Raw genomic sequence first — 15958 nt, 5'->3', positions numbered from 1 at the left:
GCACGTACTGCTGAGATAACCCTCTCTCTTTCTCTCTCTGTCGGTGTATATATATATATATATATATATATATATATATATATATATATATATATATATATAAGATGTCTGTTTCTGTCGATGATCCAGCTCTTTTAAAAGCACACAAAAGGAACGAACGAATGTACGACACTTTTCTGAAATCTCTCTCTCTCGCAGAGAGAGAGGGAGATGGCTTGCCCCACCCCCCCGCTCCACTGGAAAAATAGTCGGTACGCCAGCAGCCACTGCGGCGGCATCTGTCACACCCTCAACACCGTTACGCTGTCATTGCCGCGCGCGGTGCAGGTAGAATTGCAAGGGCCGGTGTATGTACTGCGAGACGTTAAACTGTCGGCGTTTAACGCGTCCGCAACCCCTGCAAAAGGCATGACCGATTGCAAATCCCACTCGAGACGTAGGCAAACGTCGTTTGTGGTCGCACTCAGCATTTATGACGTACAAATCGTCGCCACTACGCGATTGCTTCCTCTCCAAAACTCCTCGATGATAACGTCGCAGCTGTTCGTACATCCCCCCCTCCCCCCCTCTTAAGCTGTGTGAAGACAGCTCAGCGCTAGACACCGACGCCAAAGAGGCAAAGAAGCTATGCGGTCTCCAAGCTAGACCTGGGCGACCGTAATGGATGGTGTTATGGATATCACATTATCGGGATCGGTCGGCACACCCATGCATTTGATTGCTCTGCCTCCATTGGCTTACGTTACAGACCACATTGAAACCCATTCGATGAGGCGTGTCGTGCCCTGGTGGTCAGAGTCAGCCCACCAAGTGACCACACTTGAGATTACAGTCTCCGGTAATCGGCCCATTCCACTCGGCGAGACAGCCGGCGCGCCAAACCCTGGAAACGAATGAAAAAAAAATTCTGTCGATCTTTGCGGTAAATGCGAGAGAAATTCTTCAGCATTACGTTGGGCCTCTTTGAGTTCCCAAATCCCATGATTTAAACCACGTTCACCACTTCGCGAAGAGCTGCAGGAGCTCACTCAACATATGTATATATATATATATATATATATTCATATATACATATATAGATGCTCCTTCTGTAAGCTCTCCCATGCCCCCGCTGCCACGTGACCGGCTTCTCACACTTCACACGCATACACATTTTTTCCCACTTTGAGACTTCTTATGCTAACGCGTTAAAGAAGAGAAAGACGCAAAGAAGTAAATCTTGGCTTGCTACTAAAAGAAGAAACCAACAAAAAAATAAACGAAAGGAAAGGAGCTTCGTAACGCGAAGGCACGTCCTAAGCGCGAGAACAACTTGACATTCCCGCTGCTTCTCGCGAAACCGCGCGCTGCGGCGTCGAAGGCATGCGCGCGGCCCGTCTCGGCGCCGGGCAAAGATGGCGCGTACGACGCAGCGGTCACCTATCCGCGGCTGTCAGTCGCGCTTCTTGGTACGAAAATGAGCCTCCTCCGCACGCGGACGCGGCAACGCTCGGCAGGCGCATTGCCAGGTTCGCGTATGCGTTGCACACGATTTGACGTGTGTGTGTACGCGACGGCTATGGCTGGGCATCGTTTTTCCGGGGAGCTGCAGGTACGCGTCAAAGTCGATGCGACCTTTTTATTTCCCGTGTACGGGGTCGGGGTCGAGTGGACGTCGACAGCCGGCCTTCATTCAGTGTCCGGGGGAAAGGGGGGGGGGGGGTGGTAGGCGGCTTGGAAGGACAGGAGATTACGCATGCGTCGGTGGAGCTGCGGAGGCAGGGTTTTTTTATTCTTTTCTTTTCTACAAGCGGCTGGAAGCGTGACCTCCGAGATCGCACTGGCGCACGCCGTTTCGATCTCGGAGGCTACGCTGGGAGCCTCGAGTTTTCCTGAAAAGGTTACCGCAGAAACCTCTCGCGCCGCAGTCTTTGAGCTACCATAGTCAACGGTGGGTAGCGCATGGATTTGCCGAAACCATGCTTTGTGCGGTTTCAGTCGTTTTCGTGAAGTTTTCTACTATACGCCTTCTCTTTCCGAATTTTCGAGAAATCGTATGTTCCTAAATGCATATATGAGAGCAATGATACTCGATCCGCACATGAGCGTAACCATTGCTGATTTGTTGCATTTTACATCGCAACCATTTTGTTGAAGATTATCAATTTGCAGAGTTTCGAGGCCGCCCGAAAAAAAGCCACGGGGCGAAGTTTCAGCGAACGTTTTCCCCTCGAGAGCTTCTTTTTCGCGCGTACACGCCCGACCCTTGTGCGCGCGCATGCGCGCGACGTTCTTGGCTTGTGCAGCTTTCGTATACCGGTAGTTCCACATTCTAACTCTCCTAGTTTCACTCGCGTCACGTAACTTTGCTTCCTTCTCGACGGAAGGCATACTACAGAGTCTCTCATGCAGGAAGTACTCAAAAGTTCTCCAAAATTGTCACCGCTAACGCAGCTGAGACGAGGAGATATACCGCGACGCGTTGCGGTTAGCAGCAGGGATTCCCGTTCTATGTACCAACGTTAGTATGTACTATACCCGAAACTGACAAGCGCGGCATGGGGGTCACCGTTGACCGGCCAAAAGCCCCTTGACCGGCGTAACCGAAGCGCCGCCTGGGCAAGCCCGTCACGCCCATAGGCAATGCTTGGCGGCTCCTTCGGAGCGACAGCTCGTCTACTAGCCAGCGGCTGGGTGGGATGGACAGGCATTGCGGAGGACACGCGTTTGCGGTAAGACAGGCGTTTGCTCCATCGCATCGCGCTTATACGCGCGAACGCCTTTTCCGGCGTCGGCGTCATGCAGCGTGTGCGAGGTCTCTGTGGCAACAGCGGTCGCTCTGCTGGAGGAAGTAGACAAGGGGGGGGGGGGGGGGGGGAGGAGTCTTTTGTATACCGCGTTCGAGTGCACGGCGTACGTGTGTATATGCGCGTGTGTATGATGGGTTGCGCGCCTGTAAGTACTGCCGTGCGCGTACTACACGCGATTTGGGGGGCCGAGCCGGCTCGTTGCGTGCGCGCCATCATCGGCGGTTGTCTCGGACGAGCTGCCTATTTTTTCTGACGCGGGTGACGTCACACATCCCGGCTCTTTTGCTAAAGGGGGCGGTGTAAGCTCTGGTGATGACGCTGACACATCGCTGGCTTCCCGCCATCTCGTGCCCTGTCCCGTTTCGATAGTTGTGTGCTGTGAAAGCGAACGGGCGGTTCCGGCTGCGGTTTTCATTGATTGATTGATTGATTGAAGGATTGGTTTATCGATACATACTTCCCAGAAGTGGCGCCATTTAGGTTGGAACGAGGGATGATTGATTTGGTGATTGATTTATCTACGTCGAGAAGCTGCGGCATTTAGGCTTCAAGCGATTATTGATTGATTGATTGATTGATTGATTGATTGATTGATTGATTGATTGATTGATTGATTGATTCCTACGTCCCGAGGCAGCGGTACTTTTCGTTCACCAGGCGTTCTTTAACGCTATGTGTCATCATCATCAGCCTATTTCTTAATGTCCGCTGCAGGACGAAGCCCTCTCCCAGTGACCTCCGATTAGTGCATCATATGGGTCTATATAGTCTTGCGGTAGCTAATTCCAAGTTGTGCCTGCAAGATATCCTAATTCCTGATCACGAGGAGAAAACTGAACAAAAATATGGGTTGGAGCGCATACGGCAGGGTTTACCAAATCACGACTGGAAGCTTACCGCTACATCCTTGAAAAGTGTACAGTCATTGCATTCTACCGGTGCAAACACGGGGGGGCAGAAACGTGGAGGCTAACAAAGGAGCTCGAGAACCAGGAAAGGACCACGCAACGAGCGGTGGAACGAAAAATGTTAGGCGTAACCTTAAGAGACAGGACGAGAGCCGGGAGTGAATGAGAGCAAACGTGGATAGCCCATATTCTAGTTGACATCAAGAGGCAAGAATGCAGCTGGGCAGGCCAGTGGTGATCCATATTATAGAGTTACAGAAGGGGTGCCAAGGTTATGGGAATCGCAGTCGAGGATGGCAGAGAATTAAATGCTGTGATGAAATCAGGAAAGCTATGTACAACTAGCGTTATTTATCGGAGTGCGGTCAGGATATTGAATCTCGACCTCGTGCTAAAAAAAGAAAAAAAAAAGTGCAGTTGCGAAGCTAACCGTTGCCCTCAACTCCGCCTCCCTGTTGGAGCGTTTGTTTTCTCTGTTAGTAGATGGAGGTGGTTGTGCAGGCGCTGTAGTTAAAATTGTGAATTTGTGGCGATCCGTATATTGTCTGTTATACATTGGCAGTGGCTGTATACCACTGTAGAGCTTTTTTGATAGTGCGTAGACAGGATAGAAAAAGAAAAGTCTGTGGATGTTTTGTAAACCGGCTAAATAAATTATCTTGCGATCTGCAGTTCCAGCCTCTCCCCTCCCCCTCTCCTTTTTGCAGTAATGAACTAACAGTTTTGGACTATACATGCAGGGTGTTTCAGCGAACACTAGTTACCTGTGGCAGATAGCACAATTCTAGTACATAATCTGGTCTACTTGAAGACGCGGACATGCAAAAAAAAAAAAAAAACGAAATGCATAATCGAACAATTAACAAAGATGCACGAATTAGGTTTTTTAACTAATTACATTATGGTACATATTGCAATCTATAAATTCTGACGGGTGAGACTGCAAGGCATATGCACGTGAAAATAATTCTGTGGATGACACCGTTTACGAGATACGCGCCGTCAAACTTGTAGTAAAAATGCACTGTCGTTCCACTTGCTTTCTTAACAAACGGTCGTTTTGTGCATTGAAGCACAAAAGTAAGCGGAACGCCAATGCGTTTTCCCGTAAAGTCCGGGAATGAACATATTAGAGACCTTTAGCTTGTACGCTATTCCGGTAAACGGGAGCGGTTTGGGCGGATTACCGGATGGTCGGGGCGTAAACGTGAGCGGTGAAGCCGCCTGGTGTTGTAGAGCTCAACCGGACAAACGCATGGCTAAAACTGCAGTAACTCACCATATCCTGCTTCGCCACTCGTGCAAATTTTTGGCAGCGGCGTAATTGTGAACACGATTACGCCACTGTCGAAAATTTACGCCAGCAGCTAAGCAGAATATAGTAATTAGCTCTGTGTTTGTGTGGTTGAGCTTTGCGCCACCAGCTGGCGCCACCAATCTGGCCGCTCACCTTGACGCCCCTGCTAAACCGGAAAACCGCCCGCGCTTGCCCGAATACCGGACACGCTAAAAGTCTCTATTGAAGTTAGTGTCACCCGGAAAACTCGTTCCAAGTGGATCCGCCTTGCGAAGTCCCTGGCTAGAATTCTCTGAACTCTCTGTTCCAATATGGGTCATAAGGTAATAGTTAAAACATAATTAGTACTTGTTTTTAAATTTGTCTATTATGCGTTTCAGTTTTTGTGCAAGTAACGTCCGCCTGTTAGAGTAGACCACCTCAGGGTCTACTATCTGCCACAGGCAGTCTTTAAAAAAAATTTTGAAACTGTTCGCTGTAACACCCGGTATATAGTTATCAGACTTTCGCAGCGCTGCACGCAATTACTGAAAATTAGTCAATTACATTGACTGACCTCTGCAGCCACTCGAATCGCCGTAGTACAGTAGCGTGCAATTGCTTTCACCATATTTAGAGAATATCGCAGGAAGCAAATCGTGATATATATATATATATATATATATATATATATATATATATATATATATATGGAGAGAGAGAGGGGGGGAGGGAGAGGGAAGACACGACCGGTTTCGAGAGGACACCGGTAATAACGTGACAACATATGTTCGTTATTGTGTACCGCGCTGAAAGGCACGGTGTTCGCAGCGTGAGTTTCGTGTTTATTTTAGCTATACAATAGGTAACGGCGAAATTGCGTGTCCATCACGTCACCCCTACCATTTCCTTTGACCCCCTACCGATGTAGTCTCTGCCGTGGGATGCCATTTGTCTGGCAAACGACAACAATTTGTCAATAGCCCGGCGTCCATCAGTCCCATCCTTCATTCCTTTCTTTTTTTTTTCCCCATATTATGAAACGCCCATGTGCCCCGTCAGTATAATCGTGTATGGTCGTATGGGTTTGCATGGAAACATACGAGTTTTCGCACAGTATACCATGTGGACATGACGTGCAGGATTACGGATGCAAGCCATATGGCCATACGCGCCTTTTCAGTGGTGTTTGTCTTTCTTTCTTTCTTTTCTTTCGGCACGTACGGTCCGCCTTCGCCCGCGGTTGTTGAGCGGTCGTCACGTGATACAACGCCCGCGATGCCGCCGTGCGGACATCGGCGTCCCTGACCGCGATCGAACGCATGGTTTTCATTGAAAGCTGCGCGCGAAGCGCGCCTCAGCCAGCTTCGGCTTCGTTATGCGCGCGTGCCCGAGTATACGAAGAGACGCCCCAACATTGGGCCCTTCATTTCCACGAATGTCGTTGTAGCAGTATTGTGACTACAGGCCCGTTGCGAAGGCACCACCTCGATCACCGCTCTTTGCGCCCGTTTGACCGTCCGAGCGCGGTCTTTTGTGCTGCGCCCCACAGCCGGGGCGCAACTCAGCCGGCTCATTTATGGATGCCTGCGTGTGTGTCCGCCATATTAAGGTTTGCGCGCACGCACGCACGCACGCACGCACGCACGCACGCGCACGCGCACACACACACACACACACACACACGCACACGCACACACACACACACACACCAACGTAAGCTTTAACGGAATATCAAAATTATAAAAAGTATCAAAATTGTCCGCTTGAACGGATGCAGTTTACACATAACTGCGATATCGTTTTTTGGTGCGTTGTCACGGATTTGTAAACTTCGCGTTTCCATTCTTTTCTTTTTTTTTCACACTTACCGACTTTCGGCAATTTTCGTTTTAAACTGTTCACACCCAGATAAATATTCCGCTTCCGACAGTCACTAGAATTTTTCTTTCTAAAAATGCAGTACGTTTCATTAAAATCGGTCCAGCTATAGGGGTTATCTCAGAAAAGCATTTCTGCATTTTCTACATGAATTTGAATAGGCGGAATCACAGTTGGGCCCGAGCTAAAGCTTCCTCTTAAACCGCAAGCACAGGAGGTAAAGGATCTCGCATTCGCGACATGTACGCGAAATTTGAATTGACTAGGTATATCGTATCATTAGCTTATGCCGTTCTCGCCGTGTGAACCGTGTCATAATTCAATGATATATCGCATTCTCATACATGGGAGATGAAATTCTTCAGCGTTGTTTTATCTCTACGTGCGCATATTTTTTCTGCGAAATTACACTTCCGTCGGACCATTCGCTGGGTGTCTAGCTATATGTCTGCACGTGCAAAACACGTCGTGAAAAGCTCATGTGTGCCACGTAAGAGACGTACGTGCCGGCAGCTGTAGCTTAGGGACTTTCTACTAACATAAGACTTTCTGAAGATCTGGAGTATACAAGTCGGCAGTGGGGGGGGACCACGAATGAACCGACACACGTAAACCAGTTACCGACTTCGTTTATTGATAACATACGGGCTTGAAATCGCCGAAAGGATAATTATCTAAGAATGCAAAGTAACGTTCAATAATTTGATGGGCGGGCCATGGCTGAACTATGCCTACGAGCCCGACGCCGTCAGGGCCACGTGGGACACGGTAGCTAAAGATTGTACGGACCCGGTCATCCGTCGTATAAGAACGAGTCCTGTACGAAGGCCACCTCTCGCTGTCGCTTCCGGTGAGGGTGACTGGCACGCTTAGGAACCCGTGAGCTCCTGGCGTCTAGCTCCCACCGAGGTTCGTCGGCGTGGCGACGTCGTACCTCACGATAGCTGTCCCGGACGTTCCTTCCTGAGTCAGCAGCGGAATGACTTCGGTTGCTGGGCGTACAGGAAGGCGTCAGCGTGCCGCGGAAGACCAGAACCCGAACGGAGGTCACCTTGACTCAGTACTGCTTTCGACCGGGGTGACCGTCGTGGTCGCCTGACCACTACGCGGTGCATGATTGGCAGCGTCGAGGAAAAGGCGGACTGGCAGTTACGGAAACCCTTGGCGCTCTCGCGTTCAGCTTCTGGCCCGGCTCGCGGGCAGGTCGACGCCGTGCATCGTGCTGGATGCGCGGACGTAGACGCTCCTTCTGTAGTTGGCCCGCAGCAAGCATAGCCTCCAAGATCTTCAGGGTGCCGCCGTCGACGTCGCAGGCCTCGTCCGCTGTATGGACGCAAAATGGATGACATCGGTTGGCGCGCCAGGCAGCCAGTGGGAGTCGACCTGGCTGTACCAGCATCATGTTGACAGACACGCGTCTGAGAAGTCCTTGACCGCCCACGGACGAACAAGGATCGGCACCGGGCGCTGAGGCTAGAAGACCAGGACCTGGGTTTGGGGTGGAACGAGCGCGGATGAGGCAGCCCTAGTTGTCCCTCTAGGTAGGCGCCGCGGTCCGGATATTCGCACGAGTGATAGACGTCCGTTGGCGAGCGATGCTGGGTTGGAGAAAAAGGCCTGGCCCTCTTCCAGATGATAGACATATAGCGGCGTACGACGACGCTCCGCGGTTCCGTATTCTCGCAGTGGTGATTGAGACTCGATGTCGGGCGATCCATGTGGTTTTCAACCGCTATAGCCGTTACTGCAGCACCGAGGTTAGGTGCACCTCGTAGCGTCCTCATGCGACTCGTCGCGGGGTCTCCAACACGCTTCGGGTGTTTGCTGGCTGTCGAACGCTCTCGCCGCTCTCGCCGTATTGGCTTCCGGAAAACGCACGTGATAGGACAGGCCGGAGCGACGCCGGCGTTTTCCGTGGCTTCGACTGCAGCCGTGACGTCAGCGACGCGTAGTACTGGATTCCGGCGTCGACGCCTGCGGGTGGTCGCAGCGGGCTTTACCATTGTGACGCCTTGAACAATGATTGACTGCGCACGCCCGCTTTGGAAACTTGCCTCGAGGCGGGTGCAGCGAAGACCTGTGACTGGCCACGTAGCTGCGGCCTATATGGTCTTGATCCTATAGCTTATGCGGTTTCTTGGGGTCTGCGCGTCATTGACCGTTCTGCGAAGGACTGTCACACGTGGCACACCGTTGATGGAATGGAACGTCGAGTGCATGCACGGCTCGTCCGACGAGCGCGCGCAAAGAGTAACCTTCGCCGTCTTCTTTCTCTTTGCCGCTCCCTTTGTGCACGTGCTTGGTGTTGCAGCGGCATGCACAGTGAATGCATAGTGGTGATGTACCGATGATGACAGTATCGGCAACTGTGGCTCATGGCTCAGGTGGAATGCTTACTGCAGGAAGTTCGAGTCTCTTGGATCGACATATTCCGTTGTAGCTAATGAGGTGTGCGAAGAAAAAAAGAAAGTCATGAAATGACCGCATGTAATCGCATGGCGAGTCGAGAAGAAAAAAAACACGACGTGACCAAGTTTGGCGACGAGTCTCATCGCGATTGGGCCACGCGTACGCGTGATGTGTTCCATTGAGTGGTGACCTCGAGGTGTGCACCCAGAAAAGTGTGATGGCAAGACAAGCGCGGAGGCAGAGGGCAGGCGGGAGAGAAGAGAGGTGGCGGCACCAATATCCAAGGAGATCGGACGCAGCTGGAATCCCTGGTAGATAGACCCCAACGGTCCGGAGCCAGCGACCACGGCAGCCGACCCCGGACACCCGCTGAACAGTAGCGAGGTCCGAGGCCGCCTGGCTATTCCGGTGCTACACCACGAACCAGCAGCCGAAATCCTGCAGGGTAGGTGTGCGAGCAACTACTGCAAAGCGCCATGTCCGATCGTCTATGGGGGCAAGCCTGGGACGACCTCTAGGCAACCCTGACCCGCGGTCCCGGTACACGTCGTCGACACACCCGTCTGCGCTACTCACCGCCTGCACCAATCGAGACCACTGTGCCACCGCCAGCCACATTCGTCGCATTGTGAAACATCGTTCCAGCGCACAATTGAACACGGACGAGAAGGACAACACGAACGCCGCACGTTCGTGTTGTCCTTCTCGTCCGGGTTCAATTGTGCGCTGGAACGACGTGGCATAATGCCAATCACAACCAACTAGCCCAGCTGTCCATGCTTAGCCACACTCGTCGCCAACAGCACGAGCGACGCCTGGCATACCCGTCAGTGTCCGCGTGAGCAAACACAGTGAGAGCGTTGAACCTTCTGTTGACTTGTATAGGTCGCGCTAGTTTGATTGGCGTGGAACTATGGTGTTGCATGTTGTCTCGGTACACAGGCCCATATCGAGTGCGGCGTGCCGTGACTCCAGTTACGTATATACGAAATCGCCCCATGCAGTCAGTACCAGTGCCTGATCTGCCCCCGAATTCCACTGACGTTGTGCATGTCGCACGCCTCAAACCATACTGTACTCTCCTGTTATCACCGATATTTAGACACACCGGGACGGTGCTTCTGCCGCCGGGGATATATGCATATTGCGTGTTTCTTGTGGACGATGCACGTGGGCACCCAGACGAAGAGGACGAACGCTCTCGAGCTGTCGGCTGAACTGGCCAGCGCTGCAGTTATCCTTTGTAAATGTACTTTGTAAATAGTCTCCAGTTGTTGATCCTTCGTTCGCGTAACAATATGCAGGGACCGTGCTAAGACTATCGCGGTAGTCGGGAGCGCTCTTCGTACCTGCTGATTGTAACGCGTTTCACCTGCATGTCTTCTTTGGTGTTTTTTGTTTTGTTTTATTTTGTTCTAAATGCACGTGCATGTCTTTTACAGTGAGCGCCCTGTCCGCCTCACGTCTTTTCCTCGATGCACCGCAAGTCGACAAGCGTGACGAACGTCCGCTAAAAGAAAGCTCACAAGATGTTTATCTGTGCCACGTATAATAACAATGCTGAGAAAAAGATGCAATACCGTTATCATGCTAATTTTTCTTTTCTCGTTAGTGCAATCTCACTTCCATGTATGCCAGTCTCTGAATCTGCCAGGTGATATTTTGTGTTTATTAGAGAGTTTTAGAATAGGGGCCGCAATAGTTTGGGGCCCCAAACAGCTTTGCGGGTGTTAGCGTTGGGGCACGTAGGAGTGAAGAGTTTTAGAATAGGGTTTTACGTTTGCGGATAGCGTCTTGCGCTGACAGCGCCACTATACGGCATCAAAGAAAAGCTATTCGAAATAATTAAATAAAGTATACCACTTTATGATAGGAATAATAATTTTGGCTTGCGTGTATTTGCGTTTAATTACAATTTAGAGGTTATTCTGTAAGCAGCAAATAATTAGTTGCGCTTAGTTTTGAGCAAACCAACTTTACTAGCCTTCACCAGCCAAGCTTAGCCGTGTTAGGCCTACGAGCCATAAAATCCACAATCGAATTCAAAATCAGCGGCGTCTAATGAGTCAATCTTCATAACACACGCTAGTTGGGAGAAAGCGATAACCGCAGTCACTTCTCCTAGCTTGCGAACTTCACGCGTTACCGCGAATCGAACCCAGTTTTGTGTTAGGTTAGAGCCGTCGCTTCGATGGGTGCCGCCATGTTTGCCGACGCAAAGCTTTTGGGGACGCTATTTGGGCTCCCGCTAAATCGGTGAAATAGCGTTCCCAACGCAAAACCCAAACGCAGTTTGCGTCGTGCGCATGCGCAGTGGCTTCGACGCTATTTCTTTGGGGCCCCAAAACGTTTGGGGCCCCTATTCTAAAACTCCCCATTGAGGCCGTATTTTGCAACGATCCATTGTCTGTTTTTCCTATCATCATGTTCAGATCCAACGCACATTTTGGAATCTAAATAAGTTTTAGTAAAATGTGGTTAATTAAACGCTTTACAACTAACCTCGATGCGTACAATTTCGTCGATATTCGGAGCTCCTGTTATGTACGACTCGCCGTAGTTGCTTAGTGGCTACGGCGTTGCGCTGTTGAGAACGAGGTCGCGGGATCGAATCCTGGCCGCGGCGGCCGCCTTTCAATGACGGCGCAGTGCAAAAATGCCCGTGTACCGTGCATTGGGTGCACGTTGAAGAACCGCCAGGTGGTCGAAACTAAATCCATAACCTCCCACTACGGCGTGCCTCGTAATCAGATCATGGTTTTGCACGTAAAACCCCACAATTTAATTTTTGGCTCCTGTTATATTCCAAGATTTGATTTGCGTTTCCTACACCTTAACTTATTTTGTACCAGGGATACCGGACATTAAACGACGGGCGACAACACCCACTTGTCCCGCCGCCGTTATAACTATAGTATTACGCGGGAAATATAATTGACCGGTCAGTTTTCGGTCGTTTTTATGCATTGAGTGCTGCTACAACTCGAAAAACAACCATCGGTGTCCTCGCGTAATGCGGATACGCTGCAGTGCGGACCGTACCGAGAGGTCCTCGATATCGCGGCACGGTAGGATTTCACCATGATCTCTTGTCGAACCCATAGCCGCGCTGAAAACTTATCCCCGATCTCTGAGGCAGCGTGCCGAGGGCGTCATAGTCGACGCTGGCGCCACGGAATCTGCCTCGACGCACGTTTATTGAACGCGCGCTGTTTGTTTTAGCTTTGAAGCGTATATGGAAGGGAGTTGTAGGCGACATAGTATAAAAGTTATAATGCGTACACATAAGTAGAATTGACAGCAATTCTTTGCAAGCTTTATCTTAGCCAGTAATTTGTAATTTTTATTTCTCGCGTCGCTTTTCACCAGCTCCACGTTGCGGGTCAGCTAAGAGGTGGCCATGTCGACGACTGTCGTTCGTTATCGCTTCTCGGCCTTTTGGCTAAGATCAATGATAGTATCTGTTCTTATCAGCTTAATATCTGATACGGCCCTCTGATGGGTCTTGTGATATTAACCGTATTTTTGTAAGGCGGCGCCGTTTGCGGGGCTTGCCCCTGCGGTGCCATGGGTCGGCTCGGTATTGCACTACAGCCGGGTACGGCCCTCCCCTTGAAATTGAAAATCAGATTCGATATGTGATTATGTCGTGGACGAGCTGGTCTGTAGCGCAGTCGCACTCGCTACTGAGTCACAGCTGCCGTCACGCTGCGCTTCGCACTGTAGACGTTCTTGAAGTAGCTTGCACGACGTCACCAAAACAGTGAAGGTGTGCGATCCATTATAAAGTGCTGTGCCTCCGAAGCACTACCATTGTGCTGATAAGCGCGATGTCGCGATGGCCGCATTTGTGTGGGTGTGGTGTCCGAAAACTTGTGTTCAGTTTGCACTGGGTACGCCTTAAAAACACTCAGGTGGTCAATATTAATCGTAGTCCGTTACTATGGCGAGCCTCATTGTCAGATCGTGGTTTCTGCATAATTTAGCAAAGCCCCAGAATTTAAAAATGTTTCACTGGATGTTCAACGTGCACGCACGCATTCTGTCAGTAGTCGTGAAAGCATAGTTTTTCCTTTCTCTAAATTGTTACAGTGAATGTGTTCGAGCTGGTGATTCAACTGTTTTTGTGAAAATATGCATCATGACTACCCAATATTTAGTTACTCTTTAAGTGTTAAAATTCACCATATAATGCACAAAGCCATCCTGCTACAAACATCACTTTCTTTCACTAATGCCTTATGGTTTCCGCATGATGTTTAAATTAAAATGCCGGAATTACCATGTTTCACTGGATGTTCAACATGCTGCATTCCGTAAGCAGTCGCGAAATAATACTTTTTGGTGAGTTGGTATGATGTTGATGCTGCACCTGGGTTTTCATGTTATCTTGCAGTATTCTAAACACACTTCACGGTTGCGTTTTGTCATCTGTGACAACACAATATTGACTGGTCTATAGATGAGAATGGCGCCAATGTTATCGTAAGCTGATGGCAAGAGCTTGATTGAACTGATTCCATAAAATTCTGCATTCATTTTCACTTCATATCAGAGATGAATACTCTACACAGTGAACTCCGAGATAATTTTGGGAAGGATTGAAGCATATCGTGTGATATAATACACAAGGGACCCTAAGAGGTTAATTCGAACTATTGTGTGCATTTTCCTTAGTCTGAAACATTGCATTTGCGGTCATGCTTTCCGGTCATGAATGACATGCAGCATCTTTACGTGCCATATCGTGCATGGCATTCCTGAGCGGAAAGTAGCTGGCGCTCAGCCTTCAACATATGCACGCAGTATAGTCTCCCTCAAAACATTTGGGTCTTTTATTGGGGGCTTACTTTATTGTTACTCCAGCGATAATTGTGACGTGAATATATTGAATGCATTTAATACTGCCCTCCTGGTACCTTTGGGTGATAATTGGCATGCACGTGTCAGCATCACATAGTCTTCCCGACAGGAAAGTAGTGACTGTAGAATGCTAAAAAAAAGGAAATGCTCACAGCACAAACAATTATTCCTCGGGGACAAACCCCAAAGGGTGTAAGTTTTTAAAAGTCTAGATACAATTGTTATTGTTGCATTCTAAAGGCTGCCACATTTTTAGAGTTAGCAAGCATTACTGACCGACCTCAGCAAGGGAACGCTCCGCAGCTTGTATGCTTTTCAATAGGTTGCACGTGTGTACATATTAAGTGGTCTGCGGCACATCAAATGTACATCATCACCGGTACATCATCGTCTGCAACGCATTCCATAAATATGTCTCTTATAATGAAATTGCTGCTGTGTCTCCCTTTCCTCAGGTGTACTTATAGTCTTGCAAACTAAGTCGGAGTAATATAGGGCTGTCACTTTCATATGCCTTGCCTTAAGTTTTGCTGGCCACTGAGTAGGTTGGGCCTGGCTAAAGGGAAGTAGAATTAGATCAGGCCTAGTTTTGTGAAACTATAGTTGTTGCCCACAGGCATTCTTGCACCTTGCCTTAGTGCTGTATTCACCCCTCTTCCATGTCCTACTATAGGCACAGCTCCAGCCATAGGCTCGGCACAGCTTTTATTACCTTAGTTTTGTTTGCTGTCCATATATTTTATTGCAACAGCTTCACCGTGCTTGCTTTCTTTTTCATGACATGCATCAGTCATGTTTTGCATCGTGTAGGAAAATGTGAGCCGGTTGCACGTTGATTAAAAAAATAAAAAATTAAAATGTGTGGTTTTATGTGCCAAAACCACTATCTGATTATGAGGAATGCCATAGTAGGGGACTCCAGATTAATCTGTACCACCTGGGGTTCTTTATCGTGCACCTAAATCCAAGTACACGGGTGTTCTTGTATTTTGGCCCCAGGAAATGCGACCACCATGGCCGGGATGTGATCCTGCGGCTTGCATGTTGATTGACAGGCATCATTATTTAGTCATTTGTTATAACTTTTGTTGAACGGACTGTTTCTTCCTGTTGAAATTATGAATTTCTCAATATTTTGCTGCTTTATTCCATGGCAAAACTAACTGTAGAATAATTTATGGTCTCCAAGTATTATGAGATGGCCACACTGGTAGAAGGTTTGCAGGATTGGCACATGATTTCTTGCTTTTTCTTTCACAGCCATTCATTCCAGTCCTTGCTCTTGGAGATCAGCAAAAACCGGAAAGGTGCGTGTAGTATACATTGGTTTAGAGTGGCTGAAAGTTGGGTATGTTGGCTTTGATTCACTATGAGTGCTTGAGAAAGAAAATCTCCTTTCAACGAAAGCTGTCTACCTTGTTGAATTATTAATGAAAAAAAAAGTAAATTTTTCTGTCTTGTCCTGCTGTAATTTGAGCTACCTAGCGTGTAACACATTTGTGTTACGGAGCACTGCTGACAAAAATGTATTTATTTGGCAACGTCAGAATTTAGGATGGTGAATTGATCATTTTGAATTTATAACAGTGCAACATGGGACAGGTCTCGTGCTGCACTGTTCTAAAGTCAGATTATTTATTTCATTTATGTAATGGATTATTGATCTGTTTGTGCAAATTTGACTCTCCTGATCATCAATTCTTCTCACCTGGCCCTGGCTGTGCATGGCTATCGCACAATTTGTATCTGTGATCCCTTTGGAAGTTTTACGTAGAGCCTAATCCGTGCTGAGTTTGTCTGTTGTTACTGAAATAAGAGCAAAGCGAGGGTCG

General features: G+C 48.9%; 1 protein-coding gene and 1 non-coding gene across 2 annotated transcripts in view; both read left to right on the top strand.

Moving 5' to 3' along the window:
• Nucleotides 1-15958, top strand: part of senju (UDP-galactose transporter senju) — a 49940-nt gene that overhangs the window by 23763 nt on the left and 10219 nt on the right. Inside the window, exon 3 of the mRNA XM_050192094.2 lies at nt 15387-15433. Within this exon, the coding sequence (XP_050048051.1) occupies nt 15387-15433 (47 nt within the window). The remainder of the gene's footprint in view (nt 1-15386; nt 15434-15958) is intronic.
• Nucleotides 12686-12877, top strand: LOC126546415 (U2 spliceosomal RNA). Its single transcript, XR_007602587.1, has one exon. It is a non-coding gene; the product is annotated as a U2 spliceosomal RNA (small nuclear RNA).

This window comes from Dermacentor andersoni, chromosome 10 (genome assembly GCF_023375885.2).
Source record: "Dermacentor andersoni chromosome 10, qqDerAnde1_hic_scaffold, whole genome shotgun sequence".
NCBI classification, from domain to species: Eukaryota; Metazoa; Arthropoda; class Arachnida; order Ixodida; family Ixodidae; genus Dermacentor; species Dermacentor andersoni.
Note: the sequence above shows the minus strand (reverse complement) of the source record. Positions and strands in the feature narration are given on the sequence as shown.